The sequence below is a fragment of the Talpa europaea genome (genome assembly GCF_964194135.1).
Source record: "Talpa europaea genome assembly, chromosome: 5".
NCBI classification, from domain to species: domain Eukaryota; kingdom Metazoa; phylum Chordata; class Mammalia; order Eulipotyphla; family Talpidae; genus Talpa; species Talpa europaea.
The window spans coordinates 19,279,025-19,306,495 of NC_140071.1; the positions used below are offsets into that span (position 1 = coordinate 19,279,025).

A 27,471-nucleotide genomic window follows, 5' to 3' on the forward strand; every position below is an offset into this window, starting at 1 on the left:
GTAAATGACAAAGAACGATGCTTCCCTTTCTCCTTCTCACATCTTTCTGCCTAAATAATTCCCTGGCCCCTTATAAATGGCTTCTGTAATAAGGCGCAAATTCATCTCCACAGAGGGCTGCTTCTAAAATGATTGCAATGCTTACCTATTGGTTTCACTTGAGAATCTCAAGGTCATGTACACCTGGGTGGGTTTTTAAAATTATTTCACAAATTGATATTTTTGTTAAAAGTCATCTCGCTTTCCATCTCATTCTAAATCCTTCCTTAATCTACACATAACAAATAAACATAATTAGTTTCCTCGCAGAAAATGACCGTGCAAAGGCTGTCACTGAAGTGAAGATCCAGTCTGGGGTTCAGAACGGAAGCTGAACGGATTATGGATTTTCCTTGCATATTTTTAAGGGATGATGTGATTTAACTCATGGTTAAGGTCAAAGACTGTGAAAGTGAAAGATGTTTCTCATTCAGACTGGAGACTTACAGTCTGATTCTTGGTATCATTTCTCAGGTTTAAGCTGGTCCAAATGTGGAATCAGAAGACAAACTCTGAGCTGACCTCTAATCCTGGGGACAAATGGCTTGATTTCAAATCTCAGCTTCCTTACATATAAAATAAAACGGGACCATTTGACCTCTAAAACCCAGTGACTCTGATTTTTGAATCCTCATGACAGAGGTGAGACAGGATAAGTTGGGGTTAATGCACAGGCTCTGGAGCCAGACTACTTGGTCCAGCCTCCCCCACTACTGTTAAACTGTATCATCATAGGTAGATTATTCAACAGACAGGAGTGGGGATAACAATTTCCTAACTCATAGAGTTGCTGTGAGAATAAACAGCAGATGCACAGGAAATGAGCAGAACTGTACCTGGCATCCTGTAAGTATTTCAGTCCATGTAAAACCTTCCTGGTATGGCTTTGTGATAGGTCTTCTCTCCTTTGTTGTATAAAGCCATGTTCTTCCTGGCTTGAAGTCTTTGTGTTTGCTGTTCTTTGCCAGGGTAACTCTTCTACCCCTTTACCTAGCAAACTCTTCTTCATCCTTCAGTACCCCTGCTTAAATATCACTTCCTCAAGGAAGCCTTCCCTGAGAACCCATATACCTTCCCAGACTGGGTTCAGTATACCTGCAACATTTACTTGGCATACTCAGCACACTTGATGTTCACTACTTGTTTAAGGTCTGTCTTCCTTGATGAGGGCAACCTCTGACTTGCTCCCCTCTGTGGAATACATCATCTCTCAAGGAGTAAACTAAACATAGGACAAAGGGGTGCTGTGAACATTGGGGTACAGGCTGTCATGGGATTAATCTAGAGAAAACCAGCAATCAAGTAGAACCTTGCTCTGAGCTTTCCTTTCCTCAGCTGTCAGAAGATACCAGTGGCTGCCTGGGAAGAGTTGTGAGGATGAAGTGCTGTGTAGCACTTACGAGGGAGGCTTGGCCATGATTTCTTGTTAAATGCTTGTTCTTCCCTTTCCCTGGGCCACATGGAAATGAAAATGTAGTGGCGCACGAGCCACAGAGGGGTCAATGAAATCTTAACCACTAATCTCAGAGGCCACCACAGTAACCGATACCCAACCTCGCCAACCACAGAAAATAACAGACAAACCCTCCCAGGGCTCCCCACACACCCCTCCCTCCCTTCCCCTGACCCAAAGTTATCAATTGCTTTCCTTTTTTTTAATCAGAAAATTAATACTGGCATGTGGTAGGGCCTCAAGTAGTAACTAAACATTTAAGGCTAAGATAAAAGTCCCACTGTGATTTTATTTCATAGCGAATGCTAACTTGTGCTTTGGAGCTACTCACAATAAGTAAGTGAACTGCCAACTTTCTTCACAGCTTTTTAAAAGAATTTATAGCAATAGTTGGGTAAATGACTGCAATACTTTGCAATGATATAACCTTGTGTTGGTTTTTATACCCCCCCAAAGTATAGAACTTAAAATATTTAAAGAAGTGTTCTTATACAATTATTATAAGTATTAGGGGGAGTGGAAAATGCCAAAAAAAAAAAAATCACCTCCCTTCTTCCAAGAGAGTGTTTAGGAAGTTGTGCTATTTAAGCATAAGTCTTCCTACCAATATTAATAGAATTAGAAAAAGCAAGAATGGACTTGCTTGGACTTACTTTGTTAGTATGAGTTTCATACTAACAAGTGGTGCTTCACAAACTCCTTTTTCTTACCTTTAGTTTCCATATTGGCCCCAGAAATCATGATAACCATCAGACTTCCCCATTCAGGCTCAAATGGAAGGGCGCTGCTGGATCTTTTTTTTTTTTTTTTTAACAGATGTCTGACCTACAGTTCTACAAATTGATTCTCATAAAGCTTCAAACCCTCCTACCGGGAGCATTTCTGATATAATCCCTGGTCAGATTGATGGGAGTTGACATAAATTAAATTCTTGCATAACAGCATTGCGAGCCATTTGTAAACTCTAAATGAAAGTGGACTCTTCTGTTGCCCTGCCTGGGACAACTTCCCAGCTGAGCTTATTATTACCCCATCCTATTCATCTGTTTGTCATTTGGTTGGGTTGAACCAATTCATAAATAACAAAAAAAGGCTGAAAGCTGGAGGTCAAATAACACATCTTAAAACAAAACAAAACAAAACTGTGACTACTTAGTGGTTTTGGACTTTCCTTTGCAATTTATTTTAGTATAGAGCAAATCCTGCATAAAACCAGTCTATAAAATTGACAGAGTCAGAGACATGAGGTTTTTTTTCTCACCCCTGCCACTTATCACCCTGGATCTAGAGGATTGTGTCTATTTTCTTAGGGCAGAGTGTTTAATCTGCAGCCTGTAAATCCCCAGAGGACCATGGATAGAATCCATGGGGTCATTGGACATTTGTTGGAGAGAAGTGACATTCTTACTTTTACCAACTAAAATTTAATGTTTTCTTCAGGTAGGAATATAGTCAACAAACAGAAGTGGTATGAGCAATTTCTGTGACTTTATCACCAATAGAATCACAGTTATATTGTTGTCCAACTATAATTGTTGCATATATTTCAGAATGCCAGTTATGCTGATCACTACTTTGAAATTATTATAGTTAGTAATCCATTGCTAGGGATTGTTATTTAATGTATTTATAAAGAAACACATATCTTAATATCATAATTTTTATTGTTTGATAATTGTTTTTAATATAATTGGTTTCTCCTGTTACTATCCATTTTATTCGATGTATTTGAAAATCTAATTCTAAGAAGGCATTCACAGGCTTCCTCAAGCTGTTGAAATGGCACAGAATTAAAGTCTGTTGTCTTAGACTTGGGGTTGGCAAACTTTTAAAAACAGGGTTAGATAATGAATATTTTGTGCTCTGCCAGCTATATTGTCTGTGTCTCGACTGTTTAACTCTGCCCTTGTGGCTGAAAAGCAGCCGTAGACAATATCTAAATGAATGTATGTATTGAGTATCTTCTATGTGCAGAACATGTATAAAAGATTTAAGGGTGAATCAGCTGTGACCTCTGCTTGCACTGTCCAGTAGGGAAAGCAACTGAGCACAGTCCAGAGTGATGAGTGTTACAGGCAGGTGTGAGGAACAGGGTTCTAGAAAAACACAGACTTGACATTTGACCCAGTTTTGAAGGAGTTGGGGAAAGCTTCTTAAGGAGCTAAGAAGGACACAACCATAATAACCAAGGAAAAGGGGAGGGAGAATGCAGCATGAAAAGGCTCAGGATAGAAGAAGCTACTAAAGTGATGGCTTAGAGGCAAGAGAAGATGTTCCTGGGATTGCCTGGAAAGTCTGGAGTGCTATGTAGCAAGAGCTTAGCCTGGAGGGATAAGCAAGGTTCTGAACAAGAAAGACTTTATGAGGAAATCCATATTTGTCCTGAAGGGAATAAGAAACTGTGGAGTCTTAAACAGGAAAAGGAACAATACTATTTGCATTTTTGAAAGATCATGGAGACATTCCACAAAACAGAGATGAATAAACTGATAGCAATGTTTTTCAGTCAATCCGCCTGTTCTGTTCCCCACTCTGTCTTTGGTGAATCCTCTCACCCCCCACACTTCTGGCCTGTACCCCAGTTCTTGTAAGCATAAATAAATCTTAAAAACAAAAACTGATAGGCATGCTTAAAGAGCTCACGGCCTGGTAGGGAAGACAAAAATATAAAATTACATTAGAAATTGGTGTTCTCAGGGGCCTCACCTGGTGGCGTAGGTGGTTGAGTGCTGTGCTGTGAAGCTGTCTGCAGCCTCTGCAGCACTGGTTAGATCCCGGCCTGCAGGCGAGGGTCCCACATGGCACAGCAGACCTCTCCTGCCTCGCCCGCTGCTCCCCTCCCTCAGCAGTGTATTTCTTCAGTTTGCCTGTTCTGTTGCCTGCTCTGTCTCTGGTGAATCCTCTCACCCTCCCACACATCTGGCCTGTACCCCAGTTCTTGTATAAAATAAATAAATCTTTAAAAAAAAAAAGAAATTGGTATCCTCAGTGTAATAGTAGAACCACAATAAGGTATGGGAGTGTTCAGAGGACATGCTAATTAATTCTGTTTCTGGGATGTTGCTTTGAAGGTATAACATGAAGGAAAATATTTAGGAAAGGAGTCTCCAAATAATCCAAGAGTCCTCCAGAAAATGTTCAGTTGTGGAATGATCAATCTGCTAGGGAGGAAAGGAGGCTTCCCATATCTCTGGCTGTACTATAATTAGGTTTTTGGTCCACACTCCCTCCCAGGCCAGCAGAGTGGCCTCCACTTTCAAGGCCATTCTGGATGCTTGGCTGTATCCCCTAGAGGACAGTTTTCTGCTCCAACAGATTCCACTTTCAAAACTATTTTCCTAGCAGGATTTAACCATTCTTAGCTCAGTTTCTTAGCTAATATGGGTAACATGCTTGAGTTTCATTTCTTACCTCAGCTCCAACTTGAGGGAGGGTTCTGAAACTATGGGTGGTTTCTCATTAGAAGGTCTTGAAATCAGTTAAGGGGGTCCTGACCAATACTTTTTCCAAAGTGAAAGAGAACAGAAAAGAAAACAGGGTATCACACACAGTAAAAGTAAGAGATATTTTGTGACATTTGTGCTTCTATTTTGTGTGTGTGTGTGTGTGTGCAGATGAGTGGTGTGTACTGGATCACAATGTTAAATGTAAAATTTACTGTGACTCATTCAAAAATACTGAAAACCAGTGCTCTACAGCATATTTGGAGTTTAACAGCCTTCATTTGCCACTTTATGGAATTTTAGAATTAAAAGCACCATCTGAGATTTTCTAGAAGTAAAACTTCTAGTTTAGTGCTTTTCAAATTATGGTCACAACACTTTAGAGGGTAGTAAGATCAATTTAGTAGGTTCTTACCAGCATTAAAATAAAAGGGAAAAAGAGAAAGAAAGGAAAATAGTGAAGTGAATAACATAGTAAAGGTAAATAATTTTTCTTGCAACATTTCTTTTACCTTAGTTCTCACATATTTCACTCATGAATTATATGAATCTTGACTATATTTTAGATATTAGCATCTTATCAGATATATTTTGTAAATATTTCTTCCATTTCATGGATTGCTTTTTTATTGTGTTGATTGTTTCCTGCACTGTGCAGAAGCTTTTTACTTTAACCTGTCTTTCTTGTTTTATTTGCTTTTGTTGCCTATACTTTCAATGTCAAATCCAAAAAAAATCATTGTCAGGACCAATATCAAGTAGTTTTTCCCTTACACTTCATTAAGGTGTTTTATAGTTTGCAAGTCTGATCTATTTTGAGGTTTTTTTGTTTGCTTGTTTTTTTTGGCCTCTCTCTCTCTCTCTCTCTCTCTCTCTCTCTCTCTCTCTCTCTCTCTCTCTCTCTCTGTGTGTGTGTGTGTGTATGGGTGTGTGTATGTGTGTGGCTAAGCTAGAAATTCAATTTAACTTTTATGCCTGTGGATATCCAGTTTCACAGCATCACTTATAGAAAAGACTACACTTTCCTCATTGTGAGTTCTTTGTGCCCCTGTTAAAGATTAGTTGACCATATATAAACACACAGACCAATGGAATCTAACTTGCTCATCTTTTTTTAAAAAAAAATTGATTTATTTGTGCATACAAAAGCTGGATGCAAGCCAGAGATATGGTGGGTGGGAGGATTCATCAGAGACAGAGCGGAGAGCAGAACAGGCAGATGTACTGAAATACACTGCTGAGGGGAGCAGCAGGTGAAACAGGAGAGGTCTGCTGTGCCATGTGGGTCACCTCCCTGGCCAGGGATCAACCTTGTGCTGCAGTGGCTGCGAATAGCTTCATAGTGCTGCATCTTAACCCCTTGGGTCACCAGAGAGGTCCCTAACTTGTTCATCTTTTTAAAGATTGTTTTGGCTACTCAAAGTCTTTTGTACTTTCATACAAATTATAGGGTTAGTTGTTCTATTTTTATGAAAAATGACTAAATTTTCATAGGGATTGCAGTTAGTATATGGGTTGTTTTGGGTAGTGTGGATATAGGAATTCTACTCACCATGAACATAGAATATCTTTCCATTTATTTGTGTTTTCTTCAATTTATTTCATTAATGTCTTGAAGCTTTCTGTGTTAGATCTTTCACCTCAGTTAAATTTATTCTGAAATATCTTGTTTTTGATTTTTGTATTTTATTGGTTTTTTGATATGTAAATGGGATTATTTCCTTAATTTCTTTTCTTAAGTTATTCTTAGTGTATAGCAACACGACTGATTTTTGTATGTTAATTTTGTATCATTCAACTTTACTGAATTCATTTATTAGTTCTGAAAGTTTTGGGTGGAGCGTCTAAGGTTTTCTATACATGATATGTCCTCTGCAAGCAGTGACAGCTTAACTTTCTCCTTTCCAATTTGTGTCTTTTATTTTTTTTTTTCTTTCCTAATTGTTCTGGCTAGTACCATGTTGCATAGATGTGCTGTAAGTGGGGACCCTTTTCACCCTTGTTCCTGATCATAGGACATAGATATGATTTCAGCTGTAGGCTTGTCATACATGGCCTCTATTATGTTGAGAATAATTCCTTGTATATCTAATTTGTTGAGAGATTTTAACATGAAAGGAAGTACAATTTTATAAAATGCTTTTTATCTATCTAATAAAATTATCATATGTTTTTAATCCTTCATTATGTTAACATGGTATTTATTTTTTGATTACTGATTTGCATATGTTGAATGATTCTTGCCTCTCAGGGATAAATCCCGCTTGGTCATGGTATATGATCTTTTTAGTATGCTGTTACATTTGGCTTGCTAGGATTTTGTAGAGGGCTTTTCACATCTATGTTATCAAGAATATTAGCCTGTAATTTTCTTGTAATGTCCTTATCTGGCTTTGGTATGAGGGTAATGCTGGCCTTATAAAGTAGGTTTGGAAGTGTTGCCTCCTCTTTAGTTTTTCTGGGAGAGTTTGAGAAGGATTGTTATTAATTTTTCCTTAAATGGTTTGGAAGAATTCTCCATTGAATTCATCTGGTACTGGATTTTCCTTTGTTGGGAGATTTTTGATAATTGCCTCAATCTCTTTACTCGCTCATCTGTTCAGGTTTTATATTTTCGCATGATTCATTCTTGGTAGTTTTTATGTTTAGAGGAATTTATATGTGTCTTCTAGACTCTCCAATTTGCTGTCATTCAGTTGTTGATGGTAGCCTCTCACGGTCTTTTGTATTCCTGTGGCATTAGTTGTAACATGTCCTCTTATGTATTTTTTGTGTTTAGCCCAACTATAGCCTAGACAATTTTGTTTATCTTTTCAGAAATCATTTGTAGTTTCATTGATCTTTACAATTGTCTTTTTGGTCTTTATTTCCTTGATTTCTGCCTGATTGTATTATTTCTTTTCCACATCTTCGGGCTTATTTTTTCTTCTTATTTTAGTTCCTTGAGGGGTGAAGTTAGGTTGTTTACTTGAGCTCGTTCTTTCTTTCTTAAGATAGACATTTATTCCTATAAAATTTCTTAGATGTGTTATTTTTTTATTAGGTTATAAAGTCTCTGAGAATGACATTGTGCCTATAGTTCCTTGGAAACTCAAAGGATATAGCCTCCATGGTGAATGCCCACTTGATAATCATGAATCACCTGTCAGTTGACAAGTCCAAGTCAACCACTTAGCGGGATTGATGGTGCCAAGAGAAATGATTGTCCACCAAGGTTGAGGTTGTCAATGAGGAAATGGTCAAAATACACAGCAGAGGGACTAGAACAGAAAAATACAGCACCTGGTGGTTGTGTCACTTTGGATACATTATTTTCCTTCTATTAATTACTACATGGATAGAATGACAGACTCAACTGGATCATTGACCCTTAAAGCTTGAGGATCATAATTATTTTTGAAAAATCTGATATAAGCTAAAGGCATTTTGCTTTTGAACAATGAAGTGATTTTCGCACAGAAATCTTGCACACAATATGTGAAATTCTCCACATATTTAAACCAAATGATTTCTAGGGTACCCGATACCATTTTGGATTCTAACATTGGCAATGATTATTTATTTCCCCCCCAAAAAAAATCCAGTGAATGCATCTTGGTTTCTTGAATTAGCTAGTTGTCTTTTGAGTAGCAGCTGCTGACAGCATGCTATTTGCCCACCAGAACTCTTTCCCCAATCACTTTCCGAAGGGCTTCTACTGATCTGCTGAGATCCTGGATGCCCAGTATAACCCTGTTTTGTAATATTTGAAAATAGGCTTAAACCCTGCTGGTGGCTGACCATGTATATCAGATGGCAGCATATTCGTAGTCTCTTTTCCCCTCTGCTCTTTTTGTTGTGTTGGGGGAATTGCCAGGGTAATGTTGCTATGGTGACTTGATTGGCAACTCTGTGGTTAGGATAAAATAATTTTTCTTTAGTGGAAAAAGATAAAGCTATTTAATTGAGGATGATCTAAGACAGTGCTTTGGCTTATTTATCTCTCTTTCAACTTCACCTTTACACTTTTGTACCTTAAGAGACTCTAAAAACATTTAAATGCAAAACCCATGACAAAAATCAGAGGCAAAAAGTTAAAGGTTTTGAACTAGTATTCAATCTGCATGAGCTTTCCTCTCTCGTCTATATAATAAAATTAAATGTTAATGATTTCAATCTCTTCTTTGCTGAAAATACCATTATCTTTCCTGTATTAAATACAAAATAACCACTTGTTTTGGTGGAGGGGAGAGGACTCTAATTTTTATCTGAAGTTAGGAGAGATGTTTGCAGGGATCACTGGGTAACAATGGCACATTCTGAGAGCAGTTACAGGTTATTTCCTCTCCAAATACAACAACAGAGGTTCAACAAAGGGGAACAGGAGAGTTTTATCTAAAAGTCACATCTTTTCTGACTTGACTTTTAGTTGTTCCCTGTGGTTTTCCTCTGTGAAGTGATGTTGTTCTAATTTGAGTTTGTAAATGTGCTTCCTTCCACTCACTGTGGTTCTCTTTGATGACAATGCTAATTTCCTTGAGAAGCTCATCTTTAGGGAAAGGATATAAAGAAATAGAAACAAGCTCTACTTCCTTCTATTTCTCCAAATGTGAATTTTTATGAGATATGGGCCCACGAACTACTGACTAGCCCAGTAAGCTGGAGGAAGCATCTTTTACTGGACTTAAGGATTCCATTTGGCTTTCAAAATTCCTGCTAATGATAAAGTAGGTGAGCACACATTAAAGAAGTCTGAATATCATCCAGGTACCCCCCTGTTAGTAAAATGAATCCTTATTTTCTTTCATGATAAGTTGTCCATAAAAAACAGACATTAATCTTTTTTGCTTCCTGCTACCTTCTAAATATCTGTTACAAAGGTGTTTAACAAAGAGCAACTGAAAGGTGATCTGGAAGCATGATAAAACATGGAGAACAGGGCCTCCCTGGTGGTGCAGGAGGTTGAGCGCCATACTGTGAAGCTGTCCACAGCCTCTGCAGCATGGGTTCGATCCCAGCCAGCTGGCAAGAATCCCACATGTCGAAGCAGACCTCTCCTGTCTCACCCGCTGCTCCCCTCAGCAGTGTATTTCATCAGTTGGCCTGTTCTGCTCCCTGCTCTGTCTCTGGTGAATCCTCTCACCCTCCTGCGCATCTGGCCTGTACCCTGGATCTTGTATAAATAAATAAATCTTAAAAAAACACGGAGAACAGCCCCCCAATACTACCAACCCAATTTTTTATCTAATATCAAGGATCTTAATTCAACTTTCTCCCATCAACCCAAGTTGGCCTCACAACTTAGCAGCTCAAAAAAGTTAATGTTGAAGTCCAGTGCCCTAAAGTGTTTACTATTAGTACCTACTGCATAAGGTAGTTATGAGAAATAAATGAATTAAGCTATTAGGACAATGTTTGGTACTTCACAAGAACTTGACAGACAGCTGCTATTATTAGCTTTAAATATAAAACCTCCACTGCAGTTAGGCCATTCATACTGTCCCCTAGATAAGCACAATCATGCCCAAATTTCATCCTTGATTCTTCTTACCTGGAATGCTTTTCTTTCTCCCATCACCTTTCTCCATATAAAGTAGCACTGTTCAAGAGAAATATAATGCAAGTCTACGTGAAACACTATGTTTTTCTTTTTTTTTTTTTAATAATTTTTTTTTTAATAAAGGCATGTTTTTATTTATTTATTTATTTATTTATGTTTGTTTGTTTGTTTGTTTATACATGCACTGGGTACAGTCAGAAGCGCGGGAGGGTGAGAGAATTCACCAGAGCCAGAGCGGGGAGCAGAGCAGGCAGAAGGACCGAAGTACACTGCTGAGGGGAGCAGCGGGCGGCAGGAGAGGTCTGCATGCCATGTGGGACCCTCCTCCGGTGGCCGGGGAGCAGCCGGGGATCAAACCGGCGGGCAGCTTTGCAACCCAGCGCTCAACTGCTGCGCCACCGGGGAGGCCCCAAAACACTATGTTTTTCAATAGAGCATTAGAAAGGTAATAAGAAACAAGTGAAATAAATTTTAATCATATATATTTTAACCCATTGAATCAAAAATATCAACTAGAAATCATTATAAAAATTGTCATGTATTTTAAATTCATTTTGTTCTTTAAAATCTGGTGTGTGACTTATGCATATAACACATCTCAATTCAAACTAGCTGCATTTCAGGTGCCACATGAGCTGGTGGCACTGCCTTGAGGCACAAGGGCATAGAGCAAGCAGGTGGCCCTGGATTGCCTGCTAGCTCTGTGCTGGGGGTACTCCCGAGATAATAGCTGACAGGTGCAGAGTGTTTATAGTGCACTGTGCAGAGGACTATCTAGCTCATTTAACCTTTTTGGCAGCTATCTTCGAAAAGTCCTTTTATCACCCTTGTTATACAGATGAGAAAATAGAAACTCTTTGAATGAAATTGCAGCTAGTTGGTCATAGAGACAGGATTTGCACAGCTCTGTGCTCTATCCAACTCTAGAAATCCTGCTTTTACCCTGTGTGTGCTGCCTCCCACATGGGCACTCCCAGGGAAGGCCCAGCCCCAGCTGGCTCTCAGGAGAACTGTAAAACCAGCCCTTCAGCACCATTGTACAAATTTGTTAAGAATAAGAATGGCTGTGAGCAGTATCTTCTTGGGTTTTCCCATGGTGATTCGTGTAATTAGTCACCCTATAAAACTTAAATTTGTTTATTTTGTGAGCAGATTGTGAATAGATGGAATCTGTGCTCTCCTGACCTCCTGGAATGGGGACTATCAGGGGACGGCTTGTTTATGAAACATCTGGAAGGCAGAGTCCTTGAGACTGAACTCCTATGTGAGGATCTTTTCACCATAGTCCAGACTGTGTGAGCAAAGTAGTGGATCTTTAAACAGCGCTTCATACTGGCCCTAAAAATGATCTACTTGCTTTTATTGGCAGGGACTTAAAAAATTATGACCTATGATTTAAAATCAAGATGACTTTTTGGATAGGAAATGGCAACTCATTTTAATAAGTATTGCTCCCAGTGTTCTAATGCTGTTAGTTTACATAGCCAGCAAACTTCCCTTCCCTCTGCTATTCCTGAACTATTGCTTTGTATTTTGTTTTTTGATCTGTAAAGGCCAGATTTCGACAAGAGTTGGACCTTAATCCAAGAGAATATCCAGATGGACTCCATGGTTATCAAGGGTCTCGATCCAGATACCAACTACCAGTTTGCTGTGAGGGCCATGAATCCCCATGGGCCCAGCTCCCGCAGCCGGCCCAGTGACACCATCCGCACCTCCCGTGAGTACAGTGGCCCTTCTGAAGCAGAGGGACCTGCCTTGCTGAGGTTGGAATGAGGACGCACTAGCCCAGGGCTCCATGGTGACTGCAGGGGACAGCCTGGGAGGGGCCATCCTCAGGCTTTCCGAGGGTGCTTTGGAAACTCAAGGCTCTCCACAGGGACACAGACTCGTTCTATGTCCAGGAGGTCAGCAGATTTATTTTTGCATCATCCTTAGGGAGCTTGAGGTTAGTGTTCTTTTAAATCACAGAACAGACCACATACCAAGATGACATGTGGCCTCTCCCCATACCCCCACTTTTCATCTTCTGAGAAAACAGGTTAATCTTAAAATCATGGGAGGGAAAAAAGACCCCAGATTCTTCTGAGTTAGTGTTCATCAGCAATCAAGGATCCTTAAGTAAAACCAGAACTGCTGAACCATGGTTTCAGAGAAGCTTCCAGAAGTCCCGGGCAAGCTCAGGTGTAGCTGGTGTCACAGGTTCGGTCTGCAGAGGGCCTGAGCGGAGGCTGCGGGAATACTGGCCAGTGTCTTCCTGACCTGGGGCTTTTGTGAAGAGTCATCGGATGCTGATTCTAGTCTGACTTTAGGAAGCTCCCACCTGTGTAAGAACCCCATTTGGTCACTTAGACCACCTCATCACCCACTCATACATCTTAGGCTCTTGGAAAGGGCGGGGTGGGCACATAGACATCAACTAGAACCCTATTATGTAGTGGGGAGACTTCAGATTTGAAATGTCTGCACTTTTTTTGCTTGAATTCTTGGTAGCTTTTTCAGCTTTGCCAAAAAAATTCCTCCTGAAGCACAAACTGCCCAGTCCTCCTTCTGCAGGTGAGGGGCTCTCAGGATAGACGGACGCTTTCAGCTACACATTGGCTTTCCATCAGCCAATGCCAAGACCCTTTTGCATTAGTTCTTTGAGTTTTTTAAAGATTTATTTTTATTAAGAACTGGGGTGCAGGCCAGAGGTGTGGGGTGGGTGAGAGGATTCACCAGAGACAGAGTGGGGAGCAGAACAGGTGGATCTACTGAAATGCATTGCTAAGAGGAGCAACAGAGAGACGGGAGAGGTCTGCTGTGTCATGTGGGTCAGCTCCATGACTGGGGATGGAACTCAGGCCACAGCAGTGATAGCACTAGACTTAACCCCTAGGCCACCAGTGAGGCCCCTCCTTGATCTGATTATAGTCCTCCCCTGTCTGCACACAAAACCCACAATGTAACACCCTGGGTCTCCATTGTTTCCTGGGTTAAAGATTCACCAAGTTCCCCAAGTCCTAAGAATTTTGGCTCTTCTAAAAACCCTTAATCTAACCTTGAATGTTTGGGCTCTTTCCTTTGATTGAATTGTCAGGAGATAAAGGGATAAGGTGAGGATATCCATACACAAACACACACACACACACCCTACAATATCTATAAACATCCAGCAACTGCTTCCATCTTCTTTTTCACAATTTAGAAACTAAAATTTCCCAGGCATGTGGCAGGAATAAAGCTCCTTTCTAGAAGGAATGTTAACAATTCTACATCAAAGGGGGGCCTTTTGCTGGCTTGAGATTCTTGCTATCATCTTTGATGATACCGTGATGCATGGCCAAAACTGGAGTAACAGAATCTGGGGCAGGCCTTGGGATCTGACTGTATTTTGAAAAAATTAGTTTGTCCTTTTGGTATTGCAAACAAGGCAAGTCTTCTGGGCTGTGTGCTGCCATCGTTTGAGCTGCTAGGGTATCTCTTTCCTTCCACCTTCAACATCTTCTCCTCAGAGATAAGGAAGTAAAAGTAGGTTGAGCTATAACAAGTTGGCCCTGGATGTGGGTGTGTGTGGGGAATAGTCAGGGGAGAGGGCCTGGCTGAGAGCACCTTTTGAACTTTTTCTTTTTAAATTGAAACATTGGTCTGGTCTTGGAGTATCTGAAAATTGTTTCCTCATTAATTGGTGGACCCCAGCATTGTAGGTAAAGTGGATAAAGTCTGTGAAAGAGCTTTACTATTGATTGATCTTCTATGCAAAGTAAAATTTTCATTTCAAAGTAATTATGTGTAGGGTGGCTGATTCAGTGAAAATGCCCAATTACGAAATAGTCTTAAATAAATGTAGTTTGATTCCTTCCCATACATAGGATCAAGCTCACATCAGTATAACAGAAATAGAATTTACTAGATGGCCCGTTTCATGAGCACATAAGAAACTGCTGTGATTGGCGTTTCAGCTGCGTCTTTCCCAAGATCACGTCTAATGTTCCAGAAAACCTGTATTTGCATATTCACATGTCTTATTTTGTCATTAGTTGAGACTGTTATTTGCTTCTAAATAATAGTCCATTTTTCCATTATCTAAAATTGCCTAATTACCAAAGAGCACTATTCTGAATTATAATAAATCCTAAATAACAAGGCTATCATTGTAGAAACCTCCTCTAAGCGAGGCACCATGCTAAGCACCACCCTTGAAATCCATACATGTGCTCACAAAAACTCTGTGCTGGAGAAATTGATTTTAAAAGAATCAAGTCTTTGAAAGGTTACATGTTATAACAAGAAAAAAAATAATAAAGACAGGATATGATGAACTCAGGTTTGGCTGATTGCAAAGCTACTTTCCTGAGTGAGACTCAAGAATAAAGAATGTTCTTGTTCTTCTGATGCAAAAGAGCATGAGAATGGTAAGGCCTGCAAGGAAATAAAGGCCATGTCGAATCTCTGGACTGAGGAAGTTCTGTCAGCACAGATGAGCCCTATATATCTATCTACCTATATATATATATATGTGTATGTATGTATATATGTTTATTTTTTCCTTACAAAATTTGTAAGATACACTGTACATACAGTAATGTGGGTAAAATATACTCCCAGGGGGCCTCCCCGGTGGCGCAGCGGTTGAGCGCTGGGTTGCGAAGCTGCCCGCAGCCTCTGCAGTGCTGGTTCCATCCCCGGCTGCTCCCCGGCCACCGGAGGAGGGTCCCACATGGCATGCAGACCTCTCCTGCCGCCCGCTGCTCCCCTCAGCAGTGTACTTCGGTCCTTCTGCCTGCTCTGCTCCCCGCTCTGGCGCTGGTGAATTCTCTCACCCTCCTGCGCTTCTGACTGTACCCAGTGCTTGTATAAATAAATAAATACATCTTAAAAAAAAAAAAAATATATATATATATATACACTCCCAGGACTGAAATTTGACTGCTGTGCGTTGGGATAACCTGGTAGTTGACAGCCCGTAGCCCTTCTGACTGGATAGAAACAAGCCAAGCCAGTGGTTTAATAGTTGGAAGGAATTTGTGAGACCAGTGTTTCTGTCAGGCTGCGCCATTTTTTTTGTTCCCACTGTCCCACCTCAAGGTCCTTCCTCCAAGGCTGTTTTCTTGGTTCTGTGCCCACTTCCTCCTTATACAGCAAACTTCAGAATGGAATGTTCAAGTTGACTGCTGAGATGCAGGTGTCTGCAGGGAACCATTAGATTCCCCTTCACCCCCTGACACCAGCACCCACTGACTTCTCTGTTGTCTGTTTATCTTAGGCCCACACCTACCTCCTTTCCTAAGGAAAGATAATACATCAGCTTCACTAACTAATAAAGCGTGAGCTTCCCGCTGGATCTATTAATGCCAGACCGTATTAGCAGTTTAATTGTTTAATGGGGACAATTGGTAGATCTCAGTGGCTCTTGAGCCTGTGGTTAATGAAAGCCAGACCCTACTGTTTTCCTCAATTGGCACTCGGCCTGTGAGGAAAAGCAGGGTTGTGGTGTCTTCATTGGAGTGTGGAGAGGCTTATTCACGTCTTACCTCAGCTCCACAAAGTTACAAGTAAAATGGGAAGAAAACACTAAAACCTTTACAAGTCCAGGGCCTCTAGGGAGAAATAGGATCATTTCAGTGACGTTGAATAATAATGCTGTTATAGGGCAGCCCCGATATTGAACGGGTTCCTGGCTGTGGGTCCTCACCCGAGCGCTTTAAAGGGACTTATTAATACTCTACTATAGACACACACAAAAGGTTAATAAAAGGTTTATTTACAAGAGAAAAGGAAATAAGGAAAATGTACAACTCAGGGAGAAAATAGGGAAATAAAGTCTTTAATGCGTCCTACCTGATCTGCCGACCTGGAAACCCAAAGTCACTCTCAGAGCTGCCAAAATGGGGGGCCCCCAAAGCCCACATGTCTGCATTTTATATCCACCTGGCTGCTTAACCCCACCCTCAGGTCCCAGCCACCTTCCCTTTGGTGGTGATGGGATTTGGAGTTTCCAGTGTCTTTGGCTTTGACCTGGGGTGGGGGTGGAGTCCACAAAACCTGTATGGAATTAGCTTTAGGACATCCTGTTCCCCCTAACAATGCCACCTGATATTTATTTGAGCAATATGTGAGGAAAGTCAAGTGGTATTATTCTGTTCCTGTAAGAAACAGAGACAAAGATCATGGCCTCTCAGTCCTTATCCCATCCTGCTCTATTTTTTTCCTTCAAGAAAGAAATATCAACTTTATAGTCTGCCTTATTGTTCTATGGCATTCTTTCTTACCTGAAATTGACCTTACAGATTAGCCAATGCGAACAGGGTTCTCTGTGGAGCCTCCAGGACAGTGTAAAAACAGGAGACCTTGTTGGGGATGTGTTCATGTCCTCACTGGGATCCAGCTTAGCTTAATCAAGAAGGATGGACCAAGTAATAAGGCCATGAACTGTACCTAACAGAAATGGCAGAAATAAAAGTCATGTGTTTTCTCTTTCCCCAAGACAAATGAGATGAAATGAAAAATAAGTGTGGCCAACTCCAGGATTGTATAAATGAAAATGAAAAATAAAAAAATGTGTGGCCAACTCCAGGATTGTATAACCACCCCGGGGGTGAAATATGTTCCTATGCCCAAAAGGTTTAATTTCTCCTGTTCTGTCCTTATGATACAGCAGAGAAAGAGCCACTAAGTTCTTCACTGAAGTGAAGTCGGTTTCCTCGGGGCAGTCCCCAGTAGAAGGTGTTTTTTTCATTCCTAGTAGAAATCATTTTGCTCTTTCTGATCTTGCAGCTTTACTACCTGCTGCTTCTCCTGCCTGGAACACTCCAGATCTTCCCACTCTCCCACTCCCCCCAAAGTTCCATGTCATTATGTCCCTTCCTGAGATAGACTTCCCTGAACTTTACACTCACAGTTACCCCATCCCTGCTTTAATTTTTCAATAGTCCTTTTGTTGTAGAGCAACCCCGATACAAAACGGGGTGCCTGACTGTGGGTCCTCACCCGCGCGCTTAAAAGGACTTATCAATGCTCTACTGCAGGCACACGCGAAAGGTTCATAAAAGGTTTATTTACAAGGGAAGGGCAAATGAGGAAATGTACAGCTCTGGGAGAAAAGTGGGAGACAAAGTTTTAAATGAGTCCTACCCGATCCGCCGATCAGGAATCCCAAAATGGCGCTCTCAGAGTTGGCTGCGAGCCAGGAGCGGTGAAGCCAGGTGGCGAGCGATTGCGAGAGACCCCAAGGCCCATGTGTCTGGTTTTTATATCCAACCTGGCTGCCCAACTCCACCCTCAGGTCCCAGCCACCCTCCCTTGGTGGTGATGGGATTTGTCTTTCCCAGAGTCTTGATGGCTTTAGTCTGGAGTGGGGGTGGGGTCCACAAAGCCTGTATGGGATTAACTCAGGACATCACTTCCCCCTAACACTTTTACTGATTAAAACTATTATATATATCTTTCTGTAAAGGGTAAGATGGTCAATACTTTGGGATTTTTGGGTCCTCTCTGCTATTGGAGCCTAAAAGCAGCATGGACATGTGTCTGTGTCCAACCAGACTTTACCAACAGGCACGGACACTTGAATTTAATATAACGTGTCCCAAAAGATTTTTTTAATTTTCTTTCAACCACTTAAGAATGCAAAAAGCCGGCCTCCCTGGTGGTGCAGGTGATTGAGCGCAGCCTGTGAAGCTGTCTGCAGCCTCCTCAGTGCCAGTTCGATCCCCGCCGGTCACAGAGCAACCCACATGGCGTGGCAGGCCTCTCCTGTCTTGCCTGCTGCTCCCATCAGCAGAGTATTTCAGTCAGTCTGCCTGTTCTGTTGCCCGCTCTGTCTCTGGTGAATCCTCTCACCCTCCCACACATGTGGCCTGTACCCGGGTTCTTGTATGCATAAATAAATAAATCTTTTTTTAAAAATGCAAAAAGCATTCCTTATCTCCTGTGCTATTAAAAATGATTAGAGATGACAGTTTAGGGATATACACAAACCTTATGTGACATGAAGTGGTGAGTCTTCCTCTCAAAGGTCGAAAGAACTGCAAGGTAGGGAGGGATGTAGGAAGCCTTTATATGATAAGTAACAGCAAACATGGAAGAGAAACTCTAAGGTTAAAGGAAGTAAGTATAGAGGTCAGAAGTGGCTTGCATTTGGCGACTCATGACTGGATATACAGCATCTCTGGTCATGGAGCATTTATAGGAACATGGAAGTGGACCAAGTTTCGGTTTGCTGACTCAGCCCCAGAACAGGAACAGTTCCATCTTGCACCTGCAAATCTGTAGCAACAGGACAGGAACAGATGGTGATCCAGGTTTGCTGACCTCTCTGCTATGTTGTTGGGACTTCCTGGCCCCCAAATTTTAAGAGGTTCTATAGTACATTTGGGAAAACCGCTTATAAGTAGCAATGGTGTCGAACTTAAAAAGTATCGATAAATGCATTTCAATGAATTGGCCCTTTGATAGACATGCCTTCAGTTTAATTTTCACATGAATATTCTCAAGAAAGAGACCTGGAGAACCTGTAACCCCATCGCATTGAAACAGGTTGGCGCTGCTCGAATGAGGCGGGTAAGGGGAGAGAAAGAGAGGACTCTGGGGGAAGGTTGCTTTGCTCAGCATTACCCCAGGAGCTTGGGATAGGCCTATAAATTGGTGAGGATCACAGATTTATAAATCTTTAGAATGTAAGACTAAAAAGGGAAGAGGGGGAAGAACAAATCATTGGTTTCACTCATAACCTGGACAAATCTGCATTTTAAGTGTGCAGTTTGTGCATAAACATAACTTCTAGTGTGATTTTACATTCCAGTGCCCTCCGTGGTGCTTGAGCTATTGATTTGCTAATGCACCCATGCCTGTAAATCTGAGTAACATTCATTTGCACAACTTTATTGGTTTTAAAGGGAATGATTCACTTTGCTGTTTAAATACCTGCTACCTATTAATTGCTCTTCTGAGGCCTTTGTACATCTTATATTACCATACATTTACTTATAATCAGTACGCCGATATTTTACCCTCTCTGGCTAGACAGGGAAGAAAGATTAAAACAAATCATAAGAAAATATAATTTTCTGAACAAGCACTCACAATGTCTGATCAGTCAGTCTGCAGGTAGCTACCGTCGGCATGGTGAGCAACCATACACTATTTTCAATAAATTTTTAAATATTAATTTATTGAAGTAAATAATACATGCATGCGCTTAACCAATTCTTCTTTTGTTTCCTTTTCCTTCCTATTGTTCTTTTTCCTATATACTCATCATTTCATGGTTAATCTTTTCTGTTCTTTCCTTTAAAGCACTTCTTGCTTGTACACAATTCTCCATCGGGGTGGCTTCTGAGCATCTCAATTCCTGATCACTTAGGTTCTTTGATGAGACAGTGAGGCAATCACTGTGGTCCACCATGGAGCTGAGATGTATGAAATTACCTTAGATGGTGACCGATTTAGAGGTTAGTCATCTATGTAACTGAAAAAAAAAATGCATTTATACAAAAGTTTGCCCCTAAGAAGCAACTGTGACAGAAAAGATAACTTAAGTAATGATCTCAGGTGTGACAAGGCTTCTGGTAGAAAACAGAGGCACATGAACTGGGTAATTTGGAGTGAGTTTAGTGAAAGGACTGTCTGCTGAAGTTTGGGTAGGGTGTAAGGAAGTCGAAAGGGCTCAACGAATGGAGACAGACAGGGATGATCATCAGTGAGAGCCTTGAGCAGCAGATCCCACGTCCTGCAACAGCCTCAGGGTACAGATATGCTGGCTCCTCCCTCCTCTCTTCCCACTCTCCTGCTGGTGCTTCCCAATGGATAGAACACAGCTGGCAGCCAGACAGCTCAGTCTCCCAGGGCGCAGGACACAGAAGAGAAGGGCAGATGTGGATGGGTAGGGATAGAGGAAAGGAATCCACCATCTCATAGAATAAAAGAATCCATCATCTAATAGAATAAAACAACAGTGACTTTTATGTGAATCCCACCAGAATAGAGCTTGTGTTTTGGCATTTCATTCTTAAAAGTTTAGGGCTCAGACCGTATTGCCTTCATCTTTGCCTACTTATTATATTGCCTTGAATTTAGATGATGATTAAATTTCTTAGTCAAATTCTTGTTGATTAAAGATTTTATTAAACTCATAAAGCTGGAAAGAGCCTCCTCCTTATTCAGCACAAGAAGAAACCAGGGCCATAATGACTCAGCCATCTGCTCAGGGTCACCATTGGGCAAGAATCCATTTTGGTGATTACCTAGTTTTCAACTTGATTCCTAAACTTAGTGGAATTTCTTTTCTTCTAAAGAATCAGTTCCCCAAGTTATGTTACAATATTTTCCTTTATTTTTTCAAACAAATATTTAGTGCTGGGAACTGTTTCAGATGCTGGGGATTCAGCCGTGAGCAAAAGACAAAAGTCATCCCTGACCTTCCTGAGTTTATTACATTCCAGCCAGTGTGGACAAAGAACAGATAAATTAAAAAGTGTAGACTGCATGTCAGATGGTGGTAAGGATAAAACAAAACAGGAAAGGTAATGGAAAGTCTGTGGATTTATCCTGAGAAACAGGCATTTCTAAGTGTGTGTGTGTGTCCATCCATTCACCTGGGGAAAGAATATTCCAGGAAAATGATGAGATCCTGATACGGTAGCCTCCTGGGATGCTCAAGGAAGATCAGGGAGACCTGTGCACTGCATTAGGGGCTCTAGGGTAGACAAATGGAAGGAAATGAGGTCAGAAAGAAAGAAAGGTCACAGTTGCTGGAGGCTGGTTAGCACCTTGGAGGCTGTTGGCAGCTGTTGCACTTTGTTTTTTTCTTGGAGAAAGATAAGAAAGTTGGCAGCAGAGGGGGCGAGGGCAGAGGGAATGAAAAGACCCTACTTAGGTTTCAACAATGTCATTCTCACTGACGTGTGAAGGTAGAGAGCAAGGACAAGTGCAGGGAGATCAACTAAGGAAACCAATAATCACAAAGTAGAAAATATTCCGCTGTCTCTAAATAGAACCTGTAATAATATTATTATTAGAAAACAAATTTAAGAACATGAAAGATCAAAATGAAAATTATTTCTAATCTCAGCATGCAGACATAATCACTACTAAAATTTGGGTATATAATCTTCCTGAATTTTTTGAAACCAATGATGAAATCCTAATACATATACTTTTTCTGTGTAACTATATACTATACAATCTTCACATGTAAATTTTAATTAATTTAATGACCACAGTGTATTCCACCGTAAAGTTAGCCACATTTGACTAATTCTTTTTTTGATGGACATTTAGATTGTTTCACTCTCATAAAAGTTGGACTTCTTAATCATGCCATTAATTTGTTTTTGTCTAAGTTTACATTTACCTTTTTGATAACTCTATGAAATGGGCTAAGTCAGGACTATTACCTCTCCCTTATGATTATTGATGGATAGACTATTGCATACCCTCCAAGCAATAATATGGATGACATTTGAACCCCAAGTCCCTTACCTTCTATTTTAATTGTCAGCAAGTATTTTGATACATAACATCCTGAAGTATAATGTTCAAATACACTCTGAGACAAAAATCTTATTCATAAGCAGAAAATCATCTTCCATAAGAACAAAACTGTCTTTTAAGCTCAGGTCTCATGTTGGAGGTTTTGGTGAGTCCATCTTCTCATTACATTCCTGTGGAGAGTCAGAGAGCAATCATCAAACATGTATTAGTACTGCCATCTCGCTTCAACCCTTGCATCTACCATATTTAAAAATGCAAGTGTATGTCTCTTCTTGTCCACTGAAATGCTTCTCCCACCAATAGTCTTGACTGTGTGATCATAGGGATTCCAGAGGCCAGGCATGGAAAGGATCACAGTGAGGAATGAACCACAGCTGTTGCTCATGGAATTCATTGGGTAGATGACCGCCGTTCACAAGTCATCCAGCAGATGGCGCAAGTCCACACACTTCGAGAGTCCAAGAGCCTTTTGGACTATCGGTTTGGAGTCTCTTGAAGTGCTTAAAAGGAGAGCAAAACAGTGTAGTTGCAGTATGTTGCCTCAGATGTGTGATTTCTTCCATGGTTAGCTAGACCCAAACAAAATGGGGGACAGCAACTAATTTAAATTTTAGTTTTTGTAGTTGGAAGAAAAGTTCTCCAGCAGACCCTGAAATCTCGCTTGTACTTTGAGGCCTTTATAACTTCCTAATGTACTGATGCAATATATTTCTTTATAAAATAAAATGAAATAAAGGGCTGTCAAATTCTTCAAGAATTTACACAGTGAAAATGAGGGAGAGTGAGATAAGAAAAACTACAAACGACTCAAGTTAGGACTTTCTTGACTTCTTTATTTTGCTTCACACATGAGCACTGGTAATTATTTACAAAAGTCTGGAAAATGTCTTTCTGATGTTCAAGAAAGTAAAGATTTGGTTTTGAATCTATGGTGATTATTTAACTTAGTTAAGTATATATTTATCAATTCATTTGAAAAATGTGCATTCAGTGCTGGTCACATGCCTGGGAATTTCTGGGTGCTGGGTCTCAGCAACAAACAAGATAGACAATCTCTGCCTCTGTGGAGGTTGTTTGTGGAGAATTAGTCTCAGTATGTGAGTAAATAATACAACAAGTATTTGTTATATTACATAAATAGTCTATCAAGCTGGAAAATGAACCAACATTCAGAAATCAAGTAGAGTAAAATCTTTCTCAGACTTTTCAAGAACTGCCAAAAATCTGCATGCAGCCAGCACACATGCCTATCGCAAAACACACGTGTGCAAGGCAAATGCCTCACATCAGCCACGCTATATGCAGAGCTCTCTATTTTTATAACATCCAGTTCCAGTTTTCTTAAATGCTGTCATGCCCCCACTGAATTATTTTTACTATCTGCTAATGGGTTTGAAATCATCAGTTGAATAATACTGAATCAAATGCATGAGAGAATTGAATGTCATTTTATATAAACTATGTATTTGCACTGAAAGTAAGGATATCCAACTACCCCCACAGTATCGAGGTGTTCCGAGCATGGAGTTGGGGTGTGGTTGATGGTGTGGATCTGGGAGGTAGGCTGGCAAGGCTTTACAGCAAGGTGACATTGGGAATTTGTAAAGGTGGAATGGGATTTGTGCAAAGGGATTGGGGATGAAAAGCAGGAGAATCCAAGCAGATCGTTTGCTGGGTTAAGTGTTGAGAGAGATCTTTGAGGATATGCATGAGACCAAAGGATACAGAGACCAAAAGATACAGAGCCCAGAGGTAAAAAGCAGAAACCCACCATGTACCCTGCTGTTGGGCTAATGCAAAGTCACTGCCATTGGTGGATTACTCTCTTCTTCATTCACAGGATAAAGACCATACTCCATATACTCCTTAGCTTGACATTCAGAATCAAAATCTTGCCACCCTTGCAAAATTTTACTCCAGTCTTGCTAGCTTGGGCCTCCTCCCCAGGGGGAGTCATCTAGTCCCACCCACTGTTACAGAAATCTCCAACTCACCTCTTGGTCTTCCCTTCTGAGCATTTTCTCAACGTGTAGCTTTTAAGCCATTGCTGAAATTCTTCCCCTAGAAAGCATCCCATGGTGAGCCCCCCCTCCCCTGACAATTCCATTTGTTATTCACACAGTGGATCCTCAGCATTAGCATTTTGTGATTTTCTCTATGATGGAGGCAGGTTTGGTTCAAGAAGCCTCAGTGCTTGGAAGCCTTTGGCTACACCCCAGTCGCCTCCTCTCTATCTTGGCCTAATCAATATGCCAATATCTAGTTGAAAATTAGAACAGATCACTCTTTTTCCTATTTATTTCAAAAAGGTTTCTTGGGAACAACTTAATCTCATAACCCTGAGAGAGACTGACTTGCTCCTGTCACAGACTCCATTAATTATTGGGCAGGCTCATGGGTCAGAGGGAGGACAGAAGCCAGAATCCCTTCTTTGATTTAAGACTGACCTGGACTCCCAGTGGCAATATATACAAAGAAGGAGTTATTTTCGTCATGGCGGGGCATAATGGGACACTTCCCGGCTTAGTTACCACTGATCCTTTCTTCTTTTGGAACACAACCTCACAAAGACATCTGAATGTTTTTAAATTTTTGTTTCACGCATGTGCAAAATAATTTGAGGATGTTTATGCGCACGCGCATACACACACCTTATTCTAAAAGGCGTATAGTAAGATCATCAGAAACCAAATAAACACTGAAGATATAATTGAATGAGATGAGACAGTTGCTTAATTCCTGGATGTCACTGAACTCTGAGCTTCCTTTTAGCAAAAACAAGAACCAAATAAGAAACTTTAGAGAATCTTCTGTCAGAGAAAAGCATGTAAACCAGTTTTTCAGTGCAAAATACATTTTTTCTGGATACTGTTCTAGGAAGAAATTACCAACTGAATCATTATATAAAAAATGTTGAGTATTATAATGAACACTGACTTTAATAGTGGTTTAACAGATGAGGTAATATTTTTTACATGACTCAATTTTTACTGATCCTTATTAAAAATTGAATTGTAGTTGAGTAATGGCATTTTTAGGGGGGTGATCAAAGTTGACAGAAAGAAAACCCTTAGAAAATTAGGAACATCAATGATTAGTATGTCCTTTGAAGTTATTTTTTAATGTATTTTTTTAAAGATTTATTTATTTTTATACAAGAGCTAGGGTATATAGGCCAGAGGCACGGGAGGGTGAGTGGATTCATCAGAGAAAAAGCAGGGCACAGAACAGGCAGACTGATGAAATACACTGCTGAGGGGAGCAGTGGGCATGACAGGAGAGGTCTGTCATGCCATGTGGGAATCTCCCTGGCCAGCCGGGAATCGAACCGGTACTGCAAAGGCTGCAGACAGCTTCACAGTGCTGTGCTCCACCCTCTGTGCCACCAGGGAGGCCCTCCTTTGAAGTTATTCAGCAAATTTCTTGTATGTATTTTAGAGACCAATAACCTAATACACATTCTGCTATTGAATATCAGAGGTACTTTTTTAAAATTGTAGTTGAAGTAACATTTCAGGGTTATCTTAATTCTTTTTAGTTCAGATACTCTTTTGAAGGTAGTAGAACTTATTTTGCCTTCTGAATTTGTCTATACTAAGTCACAATCTACATAAATCATCTCCTGGATCATGTATTTCAAAGTCAAATATTTCTTTATTTGTCCAACTTCTTCTCTACACAGAAGTCATGGTGAATCCTAAAGTTTTTCTCTGTGCTATGACTGTCTTGTAGCTCTTCAGCTCAGTGTGGTTTCATTAGTTTTAGAGGAAACATCTGCCCTTTCAAACTATATTAGTTTTTTTTTTCCTAGTTCAGACAGATTTATTTTTATGCTTTCAAAATTTTGTTTCTATTATTCTGGCAAATACCAAAGAAACAGCCGTAATCCAACAGCAGACCTTGTCATCTGTATCTACACCCTGAGCTATTATTTATTTGCTTTCATATTTTTTCATCTCTGACTTTTTCTCAACATTCTGTGAGAATTTCTCTGGTTCAACCCCACATCAACTGAATCAAGTTTCTAAAACATTGTTTTTGTTCCTTATTATCATAGATGTGGATTTTCATTCTGCTATAAAAATCAAGCTTTATCACTTGCTTTGTTTTTTATTCTGAGCAACTTCAGGCATAGCAGAAAAATACTAGGTTTTCCTGCATCTCCGTGACCCAGCTGTGCTGCATCTTAAGAGCTACCACATTTTCTTCAGTGTAATAAAAATACAGCATTTCAGGTACAGGGGCAGCCCCTGCAAACTCCACACCCCCATGTCATCTTTTTCCTCTTCCTGAGAGGGATTTGCATTTAGCGTTTCTGACTTCCCTATATGTTTTACTTGTTGTATTAATGTATAGAACTTTGGTTAGATTTACCCCAAGTTTCTTATATTTGGAAGTCTTTTAAGTTTTTTTTCCAATCTGACATTTTCTTTTATTCTTGCAATTTTCTTTTCATGAACTTTTCCCATGTATATTGAGGAAAATGTACATTCTTCTTTTGGTGTCTAGGACTCTATGCCCTTTTGATCAAGATTATGGTTTCACATCTTCTACATTGTGAGCTTAATCTATAAATTACTGAAAAAGAGAATTTAAAGTTTCTAACTATGTCTTTGTAACTTCTTTAAGCATATTATCTTGATATCATATAAACATGATATATATATATATATATATATATATACATGATAGTTGTAGAGTTAGATACACGTTTAGAATAACTTTATATTCCTGATGTTACATTTATTTAGTAGTGATTTTTATCATTAATGATGATTCTTTTTTCCCTTAAAGTTTGTTACCCAGTAATATAAATACACTAGTTTTCTTTTAGCTACTGCTTGGAACATCTATCATTTTTTTTTTTTTTTTACTTTTGATCATTCTTTTTGTCTTATAATTTTAGGTACTTTCTGGAAACATGAGCCTTAACTTTTAAAAATTCAATCTGACAACACTTTTAAATTACAAGTTTATTATTTTGCAGTTAATGATTGCTGGAGTGTTTTGTTTATTTCCACCGTCTTATTTTGTACTATTTACTCTGCTTTCTATTTTGGGGGTGGCACTGACCAGATTAAAACTGGAGTCTCTAGCAATTTATTTTGCTTTTACCATGTGCAGAGCACCCTGTAAGAGAAGCCTTCACCCTTATGAGGACGTTCACTCAGACCTGACTTATCTAACAGGTATCTGCTCTACATGGCATGTGGAGCTCCTGTCATCAGCCATCGTTCTGGCTGTCTAGGAATGTTTCAGTTACTTGTCTAAATTATCCCCTGCCCATTGCATCTCCAGTCCTGAGCTATCATCATAGAATGTTGTCAGTAAATTATTATTCATTATTCTGTGAAGGAAGAAAGATTCTAGGCCTGCAATTCCCGCACACCATAGTGAAAACACAGCTTTCGCGTTGCCTGCTGTGTTCAGAGCCTCTTCACATTGTGCTTTCCTGTGTGTCTCCCCCAGCAGCAGGTAGCAGGGAAGCAAGGCCTAACACCTTGGCTCCTTGCCATTTGCCTAAC

At 40.2% G+C, this 27,471-nt stretch overlaps 1 protein-coding gene across 5 annotated transcripts in view; it reads left to right on the top strand.

The window, feature by feature from the left end:
- Positions 1-27,471, top strand: part of EGFLAM (EGF like, fibronectin type III and laminin G domains) — a gene marked incomplete at both ends in the record, with an annotated part of 143,313 nt that overhangs the window by 64,727 nt on the left and 51,115 nt on the right. For all 5 annotated transcript variants that reach the window (XM_084234144.1, XM_084234145.1, XM_084234146.1 and 2 more), the window contains one exon: positions 12,028-12,194. In XM_084234144.1, the coding sequence (XP_084090270.1) occupies positions 12,028-12,194 (167 nt within the window). The remainder of the gene's footprint in view (positions 1-12,027; positions 12,195-27,471) is intronic.